General features: G+C 40.5%; 2 protein-coding genes and 1 long non-coding RNA gene across 4 annotated transcripts in view; 2 read left to right on the top strand and 1 right to left on the bottom strand.

Annotated features, from left to right (window-relative positions):
• Positions 1-4,033, top strand: part of LOC107989594 (uncharacterized) — a 47,271-nt gene extending 43,238 nt beyond the window's left edge. Inside the window, exon 3 of the long non-coding RNA XR_003051874.1 lies at positions 3,499-4,033. This is a non-coding gene — a long non-coding RNA (uncharacterized LOC107989594). The remainder of the gene's footprint in view (positions 1-3,498) is intronic.
• A 262-nt stretch (positions 4,034-4,295) lies between these two features.
• Positions 4,296-9,383, top strand: zdhhc15b (zDHHC palmitoyltransferase 15b). Its single transcript, XM_017039539.2, has 11 exons — positions 4,296-4,477; positions 4,903-4,929; positions 5,036-5,128; positions 5,219-5,341; positions 5,609-5,678; positions 6,112-6,144; positions 6,232-6,352; positions 6,504-6,636; positions 6,734-6,860; positions 7,114-7,232; positions 8,037-9,383. Exons 1-11 carry the CDS (start codon positions 4,360-4,362, stop codon positions 8,078-8,080), a joined length of 1,008 nt encoding a protein of 335 aa, XP_016895028.1. The 5' UTR covers positions 4,296-4,359; the 3' UTR covers positions 8,081-9,383.
• An 814-nt stretch (positions 9,384-10,197) lies between these two features.
• Positions 10,198-14,199, bottom strand: uprt (uracil phosphoribosyltransferase (FUR1) homolog (S. cerevisiae)). Of its 2 annotated transcripts, none has more exons than XM_008327351.3 (8): positions 14,087-14,199; positions 13,629-13,862; positions 12,983-13,025; positions 12,751-12,820; positions 12,517-12,579; positions 11,545-11,706; positions 10,803-10,901; positions 10,198-10,603 (listed from the first exon to the last, which is right to left on the bottom strand). In XM_008327351.3, exons 2-8 carry the CDS (start codon positions 13,859-13,861, stop codon positions 10,497-10,499), a joined length of 777 nt encoding a protein of 258 aa, XP_008325573.1. In that variant the 5' UTR covers position 13,862; positions 14,087-14,199; the 3' UTR covers positions 10,198-10,496. The 2 variants fall into 2 exon arrangements, with proteins under 2 accessions (XP_008325573.1, XP_008325572.1); XM_008327350.3 differs by lacking the exon at positions 14,087-14,199 and adding an exon at positions 13,942-14,085.
• Positions 14,200-14,220: the final 21 nt, after the last annotated feature.

Here is a 14,220-nt window from a genome sequence, read left to right as displayed (position 1 = left end):
GTGCAGAGATAAATGTCCTTGGGGGATCACAGGCAGCCTGAGTACAATATAAGGCAAACACCGTCTAATCTGGTGAAGCCACCATCTGTGTCCAGCGCCGCTCGCTCTTTTCCACAGTTTGTGTTTGTATCGCGGCAGCCGCTCTTAACAACCACTTCCTTCTACTGCAGTAACACACACATCGATACAGAGGGTGATTAAAATGAGTTTAAGTGAGAGGACTGCCTTTTGTTCACACCATCTCCGAATTACACGAGGCTTAGCTACGGCTCACATTTTCCACGTGTTGCTCGCTGCGTTTTCAGCGACGCGGTGGTTCAGTTTATACAGAGCGCAGTTGTTCTTTGATGTCCTGCGTCAATTATCACGTGGTTAAACACAATGTACCAGTCAATCACTTAGCATAAAGTAATTAGTCCGTTCGATGACAGGCACAAAGGGGAAGGAAGAACATTACTGATGAAATGTGCTGCTGGTTGGATCCGGTTGGTTGTCGAGGCAGTGGAAAGAGCCTCACCTTTTCAGATACAGAAATCAGCCCCGGGTGCATGACGTGCTCCACGGTGTAATGGAATGCCTTTATTAAAACGCAACAGTCCTCGTCCGTGGCGTGGCCATTGAAATTTCCATGATTGCTGAAGACACACAGGTCTCCACCCTTGAGCAGATTTATTTTCACACATGCTGGGTGAGGTGTCTGCGATTCCTCCCACCCTGTCATTGTTTGCTCTGCTGCTGAACGTGAATGTGAGCAAGAAACCAGACAGAAGTGAAGACTTCTGCAGCTGCGTTCGACATGACCTTTGCAGATGTCACGTGGTCCCGACAGTCCAAAGACGTCACAGTCGGACGTATGATGTGAGAATGCAGTGATGACTTGAATCTTTTTTTTTTTTTGTTATTATTATTCCCCATAATTCCAACATAATTTAGTAAAACATGCATAATACACCAGAGGGCGTTGGAGACATTTCTCGGTGCTTTACACTGGTGTTAATATGCTAATGGTGGAATACATTACAGAAGTCTTCTCTGTGCTGTGTTGAACTAAATTGCAGGGGACGTGTCCGACTGTGTTCTGTAAAGTATTAGGTGTGTTTTCTTGTACCGGGGCCGTCTCTCTAATTACGCTCAGGCTCGTGTCTGATTTTCGCACACATACCTCTTGTTTAAATGTGGGCAACTGGGTACAGCGCAAGGCTTTGATCACCTGGACTCGCACCAACAACAATATGTAAAGTTGGATGCAGGTTTTCCAATATGTGCCCCATATTGACTTCAAAAGGACGAACAATGATGTATTCCCTGTCCAGACACTGAAGCATGCAGGGAATGAAATAGAAATCCTATGCACTATCCTGCAGTGGTGCAAAAAAAAAAGAGGGAGACAGACCCAGAGTCTGTCTCTAAAAACAAGTGTTTCCTGCTCTATACACACACACACACACACACACACATACGTCTCACAAATAAATCAAACCTCCCAAGTGCTTAACGTCATCAGCATTCCCTGAAACAACCGTGACTGCGGAGCACCACTGCATGACACCAGAGTCTCAGGGGTCAAATGAAATGCTCACTCAAAGTGCCACTTCATCTTCAAGGCATAACAGGGAGCAGCAGCTCAAGTGCAAACTCTCATAGCAGCGGGTCCTGTTGGCCATTGTGCTCGTCTCTCCGGCTGAAAGGCCTCCATAGCGGTGCATTGTAAACCTGAGTCTTTTTGCGTTCTTCTGCGGCCACGCATGACTTCCACCCGGCACCGGCACCTACTGCCTGGCTGTAGACCGCCACCAGGGCGGCGTGGAATGCCTCCAACACTCTCCACCGACAGACACATCACCCAGACCCAGGAGTTGCCTCAACCTGCGGACATGAGCTGTTTGTGTTTTTAGCTTTACATGGGGTAAATGTTTTGATTAAAAGGTCGTCACTATTTGTCCGGTCACAGTCGGCTTTGTAGTGGAGGGGTATGCAGCCGCGCTGAAGGATGGACGGCCGCTCCCTGCCTCCAGTGAGTGGTTGAACGGGAGAAGAGCTGTCATCACTGGTANAGAGGGGAAGGGAGGGGGGGGAGAGAGGAAGTAAGAGCTGGAGAGTGCCGGTGGTCGACACTGTGACGTGGGAAAAGATGTCAGGAGTGGGAAAAAGGGAAAGAACATGTGTGAAGGAGGTCATAGCAGGGTCCAGCTCACCTCACACCCCTGTGGGTAAGGGTGTGAGGTGAGCTGGAACTATTACATAAATGGGGGAGGGGAGTGTCTGGGATCAACAGGCCTGATGGGGAGGTTGAGGCCAAAGTTTTGTTGCTAAAGCAACTCAGGGGACGTGAATTTTGTTTCCCAGCTTTCAGTAAAAGAGGAGACTTACAAGAAAATTCTGTCTGCATTGTGTTAGAGGAGTTACGTCAGAGGATGATGGACCAATGGGGTTAAACAGCGTAAACCTGGAAAAAGGGATATTCCGTTTTTTCACATTAAAATTAAGAGTTGTATTATATGTGTATTATCTAATTTATCATCTGATAAAGATATACAGAGTCGCTCTCAGATATAAACTCAACATCTGGAAGTCCATTAATTGTTTTTTTTTTATTTTCATGAGGGTGAATATTTTATTCTTTAATATTTTATTGGTTTATACGAAGTAGATTTTCTGCTGCTGATCATCGCTGATTAGAGATTCTGTTTTACGGTAGGAAGACTTGGCCTCTGACTCATAAAACAGGCAAACATTGCCACCTGCTGGTTACTTTTCCAAAGTCCTAGTATGAAGTAAGGCAACAATGGAGGTTTGACGAATCACACAACTATGTACAGCAGATAAACATTTGTTGATTGTACAAATATGGAAAAAAAGTTTCTGACACTTGGTGCCCTCACACAGTTCAAAAATATGTTATTAAATATTTTATTATGTAAACAGTTCACTCTAAATTAACCCTAGGTGAGAGTCTAAAGATAAATGTTTTTTTGTATAATAAACTTGTGAATAGTCCACGGTGCACCAGCTGTTTGACTGGCACCAGAAGACCAGAAGGTGAATAAAAAATAATTGAAAATATATATGAATGTCACCTGTAACCCATGAATAATTTTTGTTAGGTAAATATATCAAGACTAGGGTAGAAGTTTTAATTCCTGCAGTGAGGGAACAGTAACGTAAAGTTCAAAGAAACAGAGTTATGAGTAGATTTTTATAGAACAGAGTGGGTGGAGGCTTACATGTCAGCTGTGACAGAACGAGCTAATTCTTGAAAGTAAGACAGTTCGCTGTTTCCCAGACGTGAACAGGAGGTGGCGACCTTCAAGGTGAGATTACTGAATGTTTATTTCTCCTTTTGGCATCCAGCTTCTTAAGGGCAGCTACTGTCTGGACACAGGGTCAGAGGCATAGAGTCACAATTGTATATTCAAAATAAGTCATTCTGAGCAGTAAGACAATGATTACATGCACACAAGGATAATACTTTCTCTATCAATCTTTAATTCTCAGCAGATGGTGAGAGACCTCAGAATTCTATCCTCTGTGGACTGTTGGAGCTGCACACTGTTGGTCACTGAGTGTCATTAACAAGACAAACACACAACTGAAAAAGGCCTGCTGTCACAGGATTGAACCTGACACCCCGGAGAGGGTAACACACAATCCCTTTTACCTCCTCTGTGATGAGCTGATGCACGAAGCATCGACAGGATCCAGCTTTCAGTGCGACTGACTGAAAGCCATTGTGCAAATATCAGTCATAGCTCCAATATTTTGTGAACAACCGTCCTCACACTGAGGCTGCTGTGAGATTGTCATATCCTTCCTAATCCGTTAGATAGGCTATGACAATCATTCAAGGAAAATCCAGCTGCAGATTTGAGCACCTCAACACTTTCATTTGAGTAGATAACTGGTCATCTAAAAATAACTATAGCTCGTCACAGATTTAATTAATATATTTGATTATTGATTAATTATAAAAGCAATCCGGGACTTGAATAATTAATAATTATATGTGTCCATATTGACAAACAATAACACAACCAGGTGTGGTCTCAACATTTGAGGCTTTTTAATGGTGGTATTATTTTAAATACAATATTTTAATTAAAATTTTTTAATGATCATTTGAGGCTTTTTAATGGTGGTATTACCTATTATTTTAAATAAAATATTTTAATTAAAGAATTTTAATGAGTTACATATTTTACCTCTATCTTAAACCGAATTGTTAATAACAAAATAATGCAACTGAAGGATACAGCCTTCAGGTCACGTGAGCTTGCAGCTGTAGAGCGGTGAATCGCTCACAGATAGACAAGTGCCAGGAATGTTAGTCGATCCCAGATCGACTCGGTGCTTTGGTGGAAGATGGCTCTCTCCAGAGGCTTGAGATGCTGTCAGAGGGTTTTCTCCTGGATACCTGTGCTCATCATAACCTCCGTGGTGCTGTGGTCTTACTACGCCTACGTGTTTGAGCTGTGTCTGTGTAAGTATGATGAATAGATGTTTTAAAGGAGAAATCATTGTGAATATATCCGTTTTTTTTTATCTGGACGTCGCGTATTGTACAGCAGTGTTTGCAACATACGGTCAGTGACAGAGGCGGAAGTGGTGTAGGGCGTGAGATTTGATTTTCCTTACGTACATTTTTGTCATGTAAAATAACTTATTTTACTTATTTTTACTGATTATAAAGATGATTTATTCTTGGCCTGTGGGACCTATTTAGTCAAAGAGATACTAACATGGCTAAACCCTGTATTTAGCTAGTCGTGTTAGCCGGTAAATGATGTTCCTCGCTTTAATTTGGATAATTACTGTCATTCCTTGAACGCGATAATTATAACTACTTGTAGTCAGTATTTTATCTTTAAGTATGAGCTTTCAACCTTGTCTGGTTTTGTTTTACAGTTACACTCATCAACACGTTAGAAAAAGGTGAGAATAAAAAGGGTGTTCATCAGTAAATAAACTACAACACAACAGTGACGTGTGAGTGTGTCTTTGTGATCCTGACACCGGTGTTTGTTTGTTTGTATTCCAGTCATCTACCTGCTGGTGTTTCATGTCTGCTTCGTGATGTTCTGCTGGACATATTGGAAGGCCATTTTCACACCACCTGCTACACCATGCAAAAAGCAAACGCCAACGTCTTATTAAAGGTGATTTATGTAACATTGTTTAATACAGAAGATCAGAGATCAACCTGAGGCTGGTGTTTGGCTGTAGTTTCAGCTGTCGTACTCGGACAAGCAAAGGTACGAGATGGAGGAGAGGCCAGACGCCCAAAAACAAATCCTGGTTGAAATTGCAAAAAAACTGCCCATCTTCACACGAGCACAATCTGGAGGTATAGTAGAAAAAAATCTGTATATTACACTTATAGAGTCTATATACTAATATTACTCACGCTAAGTAGAGAACCACGTGATGTATGAGAAGGAAAGGACAATATGATTGGTGTGTTCCAATTAGAACCCCCATCAAGAACAATCAGCCAATGGATTTCCTTCATTAGTGCCGATTGCTCTGACCAGGTCTAAAGCCACAGGAAGTAAATGAAGGGTAAGGTCATCTCACGTGTCGTTCACTCAGCTGCTCGTCATCTTGTCTCCAGCTATCAGGTTCTGTGACCGCTGCCAGGTACTGAAGCCCGACCGCTGTCACCACTGCTCCGTGTGTGAAACGTAAGTCACTGAGGCAAGACTAGACTGCTGTGATAATTAGGTGCTGCTCTGCTGTTGGTGTGATGGCTCTTAAAGGGACACTACATATAATAAATCATCATTAAGACAAGAATTATATCTATCTAGTGTAAGACTTCAAGGTTAAACTGATGTCTCCACTGCAAGGCGCTAATATAATATATTTTTAATTGAGATGTTAAGCTTCAAAATAAAAGTGTATATGTACTAAGCAGCACTTACATATTTTCTTATTACAGGCACTTGTAATTGTACACAAAAAGAAATATTGGCTTAAAGTAAAAGCAGACAACTACAAAAAAAGAAACTGCAATGTTTTGTGGAAAATTTGGTGGAAAATAAATATTAATTATAAGTCAGAATTTTTCTTGCTTGATATTCACCAATGGTGAATTTTCTCTCTCTCTCTTCAAAGGTGTGTGTTGAAGATGGATCACCACTGCCCCTGGTAAGTTGAGCCTCAGTTTGGACGTATTTGACAGAATCATTTATTCAATTATTTTTTTACTCTGACGTCCTGTATCTTTACTTTCAGGGTGAACAACTGTGTGGGCTTCTCCAACTACAAGTTTTTCCTACTTTTCCTTTCCTACTCCATGGTTTACTGTGTATTCATCGCAGCCACAGTCTTTCAGTATTTCTTCAAATATTGGTCGGTAAGTGACTTTTGTCTCATACCTGAAGTTGTAAAATGGATAAAGGATTCACTCTAAAAGTCACTGATATTAAAATGAAAACCGAGAAGAGAATCTGAATGTTTTTCCTCATCACATCATTGATTCTCTCTGTATTTTCTCTCCTCTACAGGGAGAATTGCCAAACAGGCCTGCAAAATTTCATGTGCTTTTCCTCATGTTTGTGGCGCTCATGTTTTTCGTCAGCCTCATATTCCTTTTTGGCTACCACTGCTGGTTGGTGGCCAAGAACCGATCAACTTTAGGTGGGACTTGATGCAGTTATTGGGGGGGAAAAAATCAACTGAAGGGATTCTAAAGATGAACGTTTTTGACCCGATTATGTTTTTTCTCATCTTCCAGAGGCCTTCTCTGCTCCAGTTTTTCTAAACGGCCCTGACAGAAACGGCTTTAATGTTGGCATAAGGAGAAATTTACAGCAGGTATTTGGCGAGGATCGAAGACTGTGGTTTATCCCGGTCTTCACAAGGTGAGTTTGATGTCAGAAAAGCTCCAGCTGAGCTGCATTATTGGTCATTTTTTCTCTCCTGCGGCTCACTGTACATTTCCTTTGTGCGTGAACATGGCCTGCCCTTTTAATAAGTTAGAATTAAAATACAAAATGCAGCATTATTAACTCCGAGGGATTAAAAGAAAAATCACAGCAGGGTCTGAGCTAATGGAGCTGGTGGTTATACCTATTTAATTAGCCTCCTTCTTCTTTTGTCTACTGTATTCAACAGCCAAGGAAATGGCCACTACTTCCCCTTGAAGGATCGAAGTTCTGAGTCTCGAAACCTTTTATTATCCAATGAGAACATGTGGGAGGAGTCAGACGAATGCTCTGATGAAGGAAGCTTTGGTGAGTCACTTTGGTTTGGACAGCCTAATGATTGCTTTCAGAGCCTATAATGTGCACATTATAAGTGTTTTGTTTTTTTAATTCAAGTCAAGACATTAAACAGTAATGTATTGGTCGAGAAGAAATTCTAGACAATACATACCAGAATAGAGAATATATGTATATATACACCAAACTCTAGTATTCCCAAACCAAAGTACATGTACCCATATCTCTGACATGCAAGCAAAGGAGTAATTGTTGTCATTGTTACCACCGAAGATCTGTTGTTGTATATTTGTATTCTTAATCACATAATCCCAGTTCTACAGCAGATAATAGTCGTGCCACAAACCACTAATTGACATCCTTCAAATGCTGTTTGCTTCTGAATGATTAACCACTGCTCAGCATGTGGTTAATAATTTTTATTAGCTTTTTTTTTCCTTTCACCAATTATTCTCCTCAGTTCTCTGAGTAAAGTTTGAATTAGGGATCCTTTAAAATCCTTAAAAACAAGAAACATTTAGCAGCACCGTAATGTATATTTTGTACCTTTCAATTAAACAAGGCGTTGTAATTGTTGTGTTTCTACAGTACTTACTGCCAAAAACATAATATGTTTGTATGATATTTGTTAATTGTTATTTGTTATTCAAGAAAACTTCCTGGATACAGTGCTTTTTTTTATTTTCATTTTGTGCAGTGTTTTGAGAGGAACGCTTTACTACCACCTGGTGGTAACTAAAAAAATGAATCAGAAAGTGAAAATAATAAAAACAATGCTTTGTTACAAAGACTAAAATGTGTTGCTTTTCATTGCAGCTGATGATCATGACCCCTCGGTTACCATAGAGATGGAGGAATAATGTTAATGTGAAGAAAGGACCAATGAACCTGGCACAGCGTGTGGATAAACAGTATATTGTGTGCTGCTGCGTGTCACGTGGCCAAGCATTCCAATCATGCTGATGTTCACACCTACAGAAAAAAGGAGAATCTGAAAGGGTCAAACCAGTGGGTGATAACCTGCACTTGTACTGTAAACTATGAACACTTGTACAAAATGAAGACGAGGGGAGTTGAGGTGAGTGGACGACCAGCAGCAGCAGCTGCAGCCTTGGCTCTGATTATCTTATCACAGAGCTTCACTGTGCTTCCTTTATACTGTATATGCAGCCCTGCATCTGAAATGAACCGTTCACAGTGTTTATAGTGTTTACAGTGTTGATCTGTGCAGGCTGTCATGTGACCTTGGTTCAGTTGTTGAAACTTCTGCCTCTTGTATCAGCATTGACCATATCATTTAGTATACACACACACACACACTTCTGTGTTTTGGGGGTGTACTTCCACCTATTGTATCCCTTGTTTTGTTTGTGCCATTCAGGCATCTGTGGAGAAGAACCTGTCTGTGCAGTTAGGAAGTCACTGACAGACCAGTGACAGTGATCCAACTGAAGTTAACTTATATGTGTAGTTACTAGTTTGTAGCTACTCTTAAATAACAGGTACTGTATATCAGTATCACTGTTGTTAGTACCGTATTTCATGGAACTAAAGCCACACCTCATAGTTATGTTCTGAAATGCATACCACTGTATAAGCACATATATATTTATATATGTATATACATGTTTGTGTACTGTATACGTGTATATATGTATATATGTGCATGTGTATATATACATATATGTATATATGTTTACTGTACAGTCCTTAGCCGCAGATCTGTGAAATATGATGAATGATGTTGGCTAGACATAGAAATGTGGGGCTGGGTTAAGATTTTATTATGACATGATTATCTCATATACTGTAAGACTGTAACTATTTGAAAAAATATATCATATTTATAATGTTATCTAATCATTTCTAGTCAGATGTATGTGCTGATGTGAAATCACTCTTATTTTTATCCTTTACAAATAGAGACAACTGTATATACTGTATATGAATAGATGACTGATCTTCATCCACTGGTTGGCAGGTGTCAGTTATCGTCTGTAATACTTTCATGTTTTTGTACTTCCTGTATTTATTAATTTGAAACACTTTTATTTACATCCGCGGTGTCGGTTTATGGTATTCTGTATTTGGTAGACTTTGCTTTAAGGCTTTCATTAGTTTGATTTGCATAAAGAAAGATACACAATTTACAAAACATTGATTGATTGGAAAAAAACAATTGATGGGCCCTGTGCAGTACATCCTTGGACCTAATTGATGGGCCCTGTGCAGTACATCCTAGGACCTGGTTGCAACCCCCCTGTTGAGAGCCTCTGGTTAAGAGCAATTCTATGTCAGTGTACACCAACCTTTTAGCTTGTGGCTCAGCAGAAAGGCCACTTGGACCGTGCAATGTACTGTTAATGGGTAAGAGGATTTTTCCACGCCAAGTAAAATACTGGAACCTTGCTTGGTAATGAGTAGTACTTGTTCTGTATAAAATCAGATGGGGAGTACTTAGAGAATATTATTCTCATGGACACTCTTCTGTTCACTGTACTTGTTGAAGAAATATGGCCTTCATCAAACCTTCATGTTGTTTGACACTAAACATTTTTTTCCCTCTAATATTTTGAGTAGACTAAAAAAAAAACACTGCTCAGATGTGAGAAATGCACCAAGTGGAACATCTGCCTGTCCTGGATGAGTCATTGTTGAAGCATGTCAAAGACAGTGTGAAGGATGTGGATGTTCAGTGTTTCATGTGACCGTGTGTCTATTTATTACCTTATTTTTTTCCCTGTGTGCTGTTTATACCATCGCAGACCTGCTGCAGGTACTTCCTGTTGTTTTATTCCGTGAGGAGACCTGTGACCTACTGGAGCGATGTGCTTTCATCAGATATTAGGACATTTGTATATTAAAACAAATCTTGCAAACAGTAGTTCAGTGTTGTTCAAACACGTGATGCGAGTGTTGTACTTCCCATTCTGGTTCCCCTCCTGATGACCAGAAATGACCACACTCTCACTCTCTGTTCTGCCTGTTAAATACAAATTCTTTATTGATCCTACACTTGTTGTAACATGCAAAATAAAAATGCCAGAGAGTACAGACCTCCCATATGGTTTTGGAATATTTCTTCATACGAGTGAAAAACGTAAAGTTCCAAATACAATCAGGGTATGTATACTGTGTTAGTCTGGAAAAAGTTTGTAGCTAAAAGATGCAATATTTTGGCACAACAAGGAATCAACGCAATCAGCACTTAAATAAAACGACAAAATATACTTTAAAAAAAAAAACGAAACTTCAGTCACCTCCTTCTGATTGCTCTCAATCGGTCCCAAAGTACCGCTGTCCGAAATGTGTCGGAGCCACTTGGTGAACTTCTGTGGTCAAGATGGTGATGTCTGGGAACTCTTGAACTATAGACTTGGCTCCTGGAAGGAGAGTTGAAGTTGAGTTGTCATACAGTGCTGCTACGTACTCCTCCTTATGACTCGTAACTTAGATTTGTTTTATTTTTTTTCAAACCAGTATGAGTAGGAGTGTGTTGCCCTTTGTTCTGTTGTGATCACTGAACCTTTGTGTCATTTTCAATTGTGTATTTATTAATGAGCTGATGAGCTGTAGCCTTACCGTGAGGTGTGGAGAAGAGACTGAGGAGAATAATGTGCTTGGGCTGAACTCCGTGCTCTATCAGCACTCTCACCGCCTCGATCACTGTGTTTCCAGTACCTGCGGACGCACAGGGTTTCAGAGTTCCGTCTTCTAGAATTATGTACACTCTCCATTTAATGAAAAAGAAAAAGCTGCAACTAATCAAGTACTCAGAAAATACTAAAAGCAAAAATCCAAAACTTTCTTTAGAAAAAGGAACAAGTCCGTCTGATTGATCTGCTCACGCCATCTGACCGAATGACAGGCTTTAATTTCTGGCCCCATCAGCAGAAATCAATCTAACTCTGAGTGACATGGTAAACACACCTTTGACCACAGCCTGGTTTCCATCATATTCTTTCAGACACTGAAGAGAGAAAACGCTGCTTTTTGACATGAGGAAGCCGAGGCTATTAAGATACTATTTCTGTTGGCTCTCATTATGCTATTCAGCAGCATGGTGGCTATCCACCAGGCAGTGTATAATTTACCACATGAGAGCTATAATTACCAGAACAGTGTGAATGGCTCTGTATAATGTGGCTGTGCAGACTTGGTGAGAAGGTCAACTCGGCGGAGATTTCTCAGAGTGACTAACTGGATGGAAACATTTCTGTACATGTGCAGGGGAAAAAGTGGACACGTTTCTTGACATTCACGAGGCACCGATGGCGGCGAAGCGGAGTGGTCGGCGGGGAACGAACGAACTCCTGGTACTCACTGAGGATGGGATACATGAGCAGCACTTTTCTTCTGTACACGTCCGGAGGGAACTTGGCGTAGTACACTTTAGCCCTCTGTGTCTCTTCGTCACTCTGGATGAGGATCTTGCCAATGCGGATGGAGCGGCAGCAGTCCCTGAGTCCCTGCTCCATGGCCTCACCTAGAGGCGACACGAGGGATGGAAACCTTGAGCCTGTGATTTGGTGCTCACTTTTCACCATTTTCTTCGATACAGATGTGAAACTAGTATTCTGTAAATATCTCGTATCAAGACATGAGACGAACAGTTTTGATAAATATTAATATTAACAATCATTATTATTAATACTATTATAAAATTGCATTAAATATAATCAGCTCATTATTTTCTTCTCTTTCTATTTTTTCTTCCTGTAATATTTTTCTCCTTCCATTATCCTTGCTTTGTTTGGAGTCAAAGGCAAATACATTAAAAATGTATGTACTCATATCTGATGATACTATACTCATTAGTACATACACAATTCTTACTGCATCAATGTTACTTTAAGGTTAAGGACTCATATTTGTTTTATTTATATTTAAAGCTCTTGAACCGTACAGATCGGATATAATTTGTGTTAATAACCACGATAATTTTTGAGGTTTTTTATGTTTTTTTTAAAGACAGTCATTACATTTTACAAGTCTGACCTGCATCTGCTTTGACAACTGGACTTGATCTGTAGAAGGAAGAACTAAACTGCTGACTGCAGCTTCATGCATGTAAATACAGAGCTGCATCTGTCTCGCCCCAGATGTTTAACTTTACAGTAATTTTTATTAAGCAATCAAACCGTCTGTTACTTTCACTGGAAGGAAATAACAAACCGGCTGCCAGCACACGACCTGACGTACACTGTGTACGCTCAGTGGGCATCGACCGGAGACATGCTGTACTTTGGCTCCCTATAAGAAGAAGCACTAATTTGGTCTGTGGACCACGACTCACCACTCCTCATAATGCTGACTCCACAGTTGCCTCTTTCAAACTTGACGCCTTCATACTTGTATCCTGTAGGGGGACATCATGTTGGAGCGTTAACAAATGCTGCTGCTCTGATCCGGCCCACAAGGACGTACAATACAGTTCAGAAAAAAACCCACACTTGACTGCAGGAGTTCTGTATTTAATTATGTGCATACTGTTCTGTAATGGCTCTGGTCTGAGGTGAGAGATTCTGACCTGTTGGTGTGGTCACAGTGCACTCTGAGTAGGGGAGCTGGTTCAAGCCCTCTTCTACTACAAGTCTGATCTGTTCAGAAACAGTATGTTTATATTATGAATGAAGTATATATACAGTATATTTAAATATATATATATACACATATTTGTATGTAAATGTATGTATACCTTCATATACAAATATATACATACACACATATATAATAAAATAATATGTATATTATTATCTTACCAGTCGATCAGCACAAAAGACAAAATCTCCTCTGCTGGTTGTCCTGTAACAACCAGCAACAAGTACAAACATTAGCTTAATGAGATCATTTCAGGGGAATTGGTGGACATTCAACCTTGTGTCTTCAAATTTTTGGATTAAACTAAACTCCCTGCAAAAAAGAAGAACCTTGGTTATTCTGCTGCCACTCTGTACAAATCAGTAAGTGTTCTGTAATTAGTTTAAGTTTTCGGAAATAAATTAAGTTGTGTTTAGACTTAGAGTTAGTAGCCGCAGCTGACTACACTAAAAGTAAACAAAGGTAAAGGTGGATAGGGTCCTCATAGTGACATTTAATGTGACAAATGCTGTTGAAGACCAAACTAGAGGGGACTGGATTCGATCATAGACGGTACTGTATCTCGGACATTCTAAAGATAACCATCCTGGTTCCAATACCTGGTGACTTTTCGATAGTCTAGTCAAAATTTTCCACTAAATGAAATTGTCATTTACAGACGTAACATCATGCAAGATTTCACGAATGGTCAGTACAAGGTTTTAACATGGGTTTTTAGACTTTCTGTTTTGAAAATGTACTGTTCGGTTGACTGGACTTTTTGACCTATCTGAAAAAAAAAGTGAAGATGTAAAAACGGGGACTCACTTGTCTCTAATAATAGTCTGTAATTCACGGATCTGGTCGTTGAGAGGGAGCAGTTTGAGCTGAGGTCCCAGGTCCTCTTGACTCAGCTGTGGGCTGACATCACTCGGTTCATCAGCGGTTGTCAGCACTGCGGGAACATTGTTGTTGCTGCCGTTGTTCGCAAACCGCACTTGTTTAACTGGGTGATCCTGGCCACTGTTTACACCGTTCATTTCCTGATTGTGACACGGCATCCTGAGTAAGAAATCCATAGGAATTAACCTTAAACTACGCCGAGGCCAGGTCAGGTTTATAGACGAAGTGACCCACTTACTGCGCAGGCTGACAAAGAGAAGCAGTCAGACAACGTGTTCTGATGTTAGCCTCGTTACCTGTGTTTACCAGCGCGGTAATCATCTAATTAACGGTTTTACGCAGCTTGCGCACACTCATCATACATTAGTATCTCATAAACAAACCTTAAAATCCCATTCTGGGAGTGTGAAATTTTAATTCGTCGCTTAAATTTTCCTTCGGAAGTGACAGCTGTAGTCGCTGCTGTTGCTACTAGTCAGTTAGCTTTGAAAGTGACAGCGCGTCGATGACGAGGCGG

The sequence above is a fragment of the Cynoglossus semilaevis genome, chromosome 15, assembly GCF_000523025.1.
Source record: "Cynoglossus semilaevis isolate Cse_v1.0 chromosome 15, Cse_v1.0, whole genome shotgun sequence".
NCBI lineage: Eukaryota > Metazoa > Chordata > Actinopteri > Pleuronectiformes > Cynoglossidae > Cynoglossus > Cynoglossus semilaevis.
This window is presented reverse-complemented; position numbering and strand designations above follow the sequence as displayed.

What these genes read in the sequence shown, in the direction of transcription:
- zdhhc15b (XM_017039539.2), top strand. Translation starts at nt 4,360, where the DNA reads ATGGCTCTCTCCAGAGGCTTGAGATGCTGTCAGAGGGTTTTCTCCTGG. An exon ending in CACTGCTCCGTGTGTGAAAC is followed by an intron (nt 5,679 to 6,111) that starts GTAAGTCACTGA and finishes CTCTCTTCAAAG; the next exon opens with GTGTGTGTTGAAGATGGATC. An exon ending in CAAGAACCGATCAACTTTAG is followed by an intron (nt 6,637 to 6,733) that starts GTGGGACTTGAT and finishes CTCATCTTCCAG; the next exon opens with AGGCCTTCTCTGCTCCAGTT.
- uprt (XM_008327350.3), bottom strand. Translation starts at nt 14,024, where the DNA reads ATGATTACCGCGCTGGTAAACACAGGTAACGAGGCTAACATCAGAACA. An exon ending in CAGACTATTATTAGAGACAA is followed by an intron (nt 13,026 to 13,628) that starts GTGAGTCCCCGT and finishes TGGTTGTTACAG; the next exon opens with GACAACCAGCAGAGGAGATT. An exon ending in AGTCAGCATTATGAGGAGTG is followed by an intron (nt 11,707 to 12,516) that starts GTGAGTCGTGGT and finishes TGTCGCCTCTAG; the next exon opens with GTGAGGCCATGGAGCAGGGA.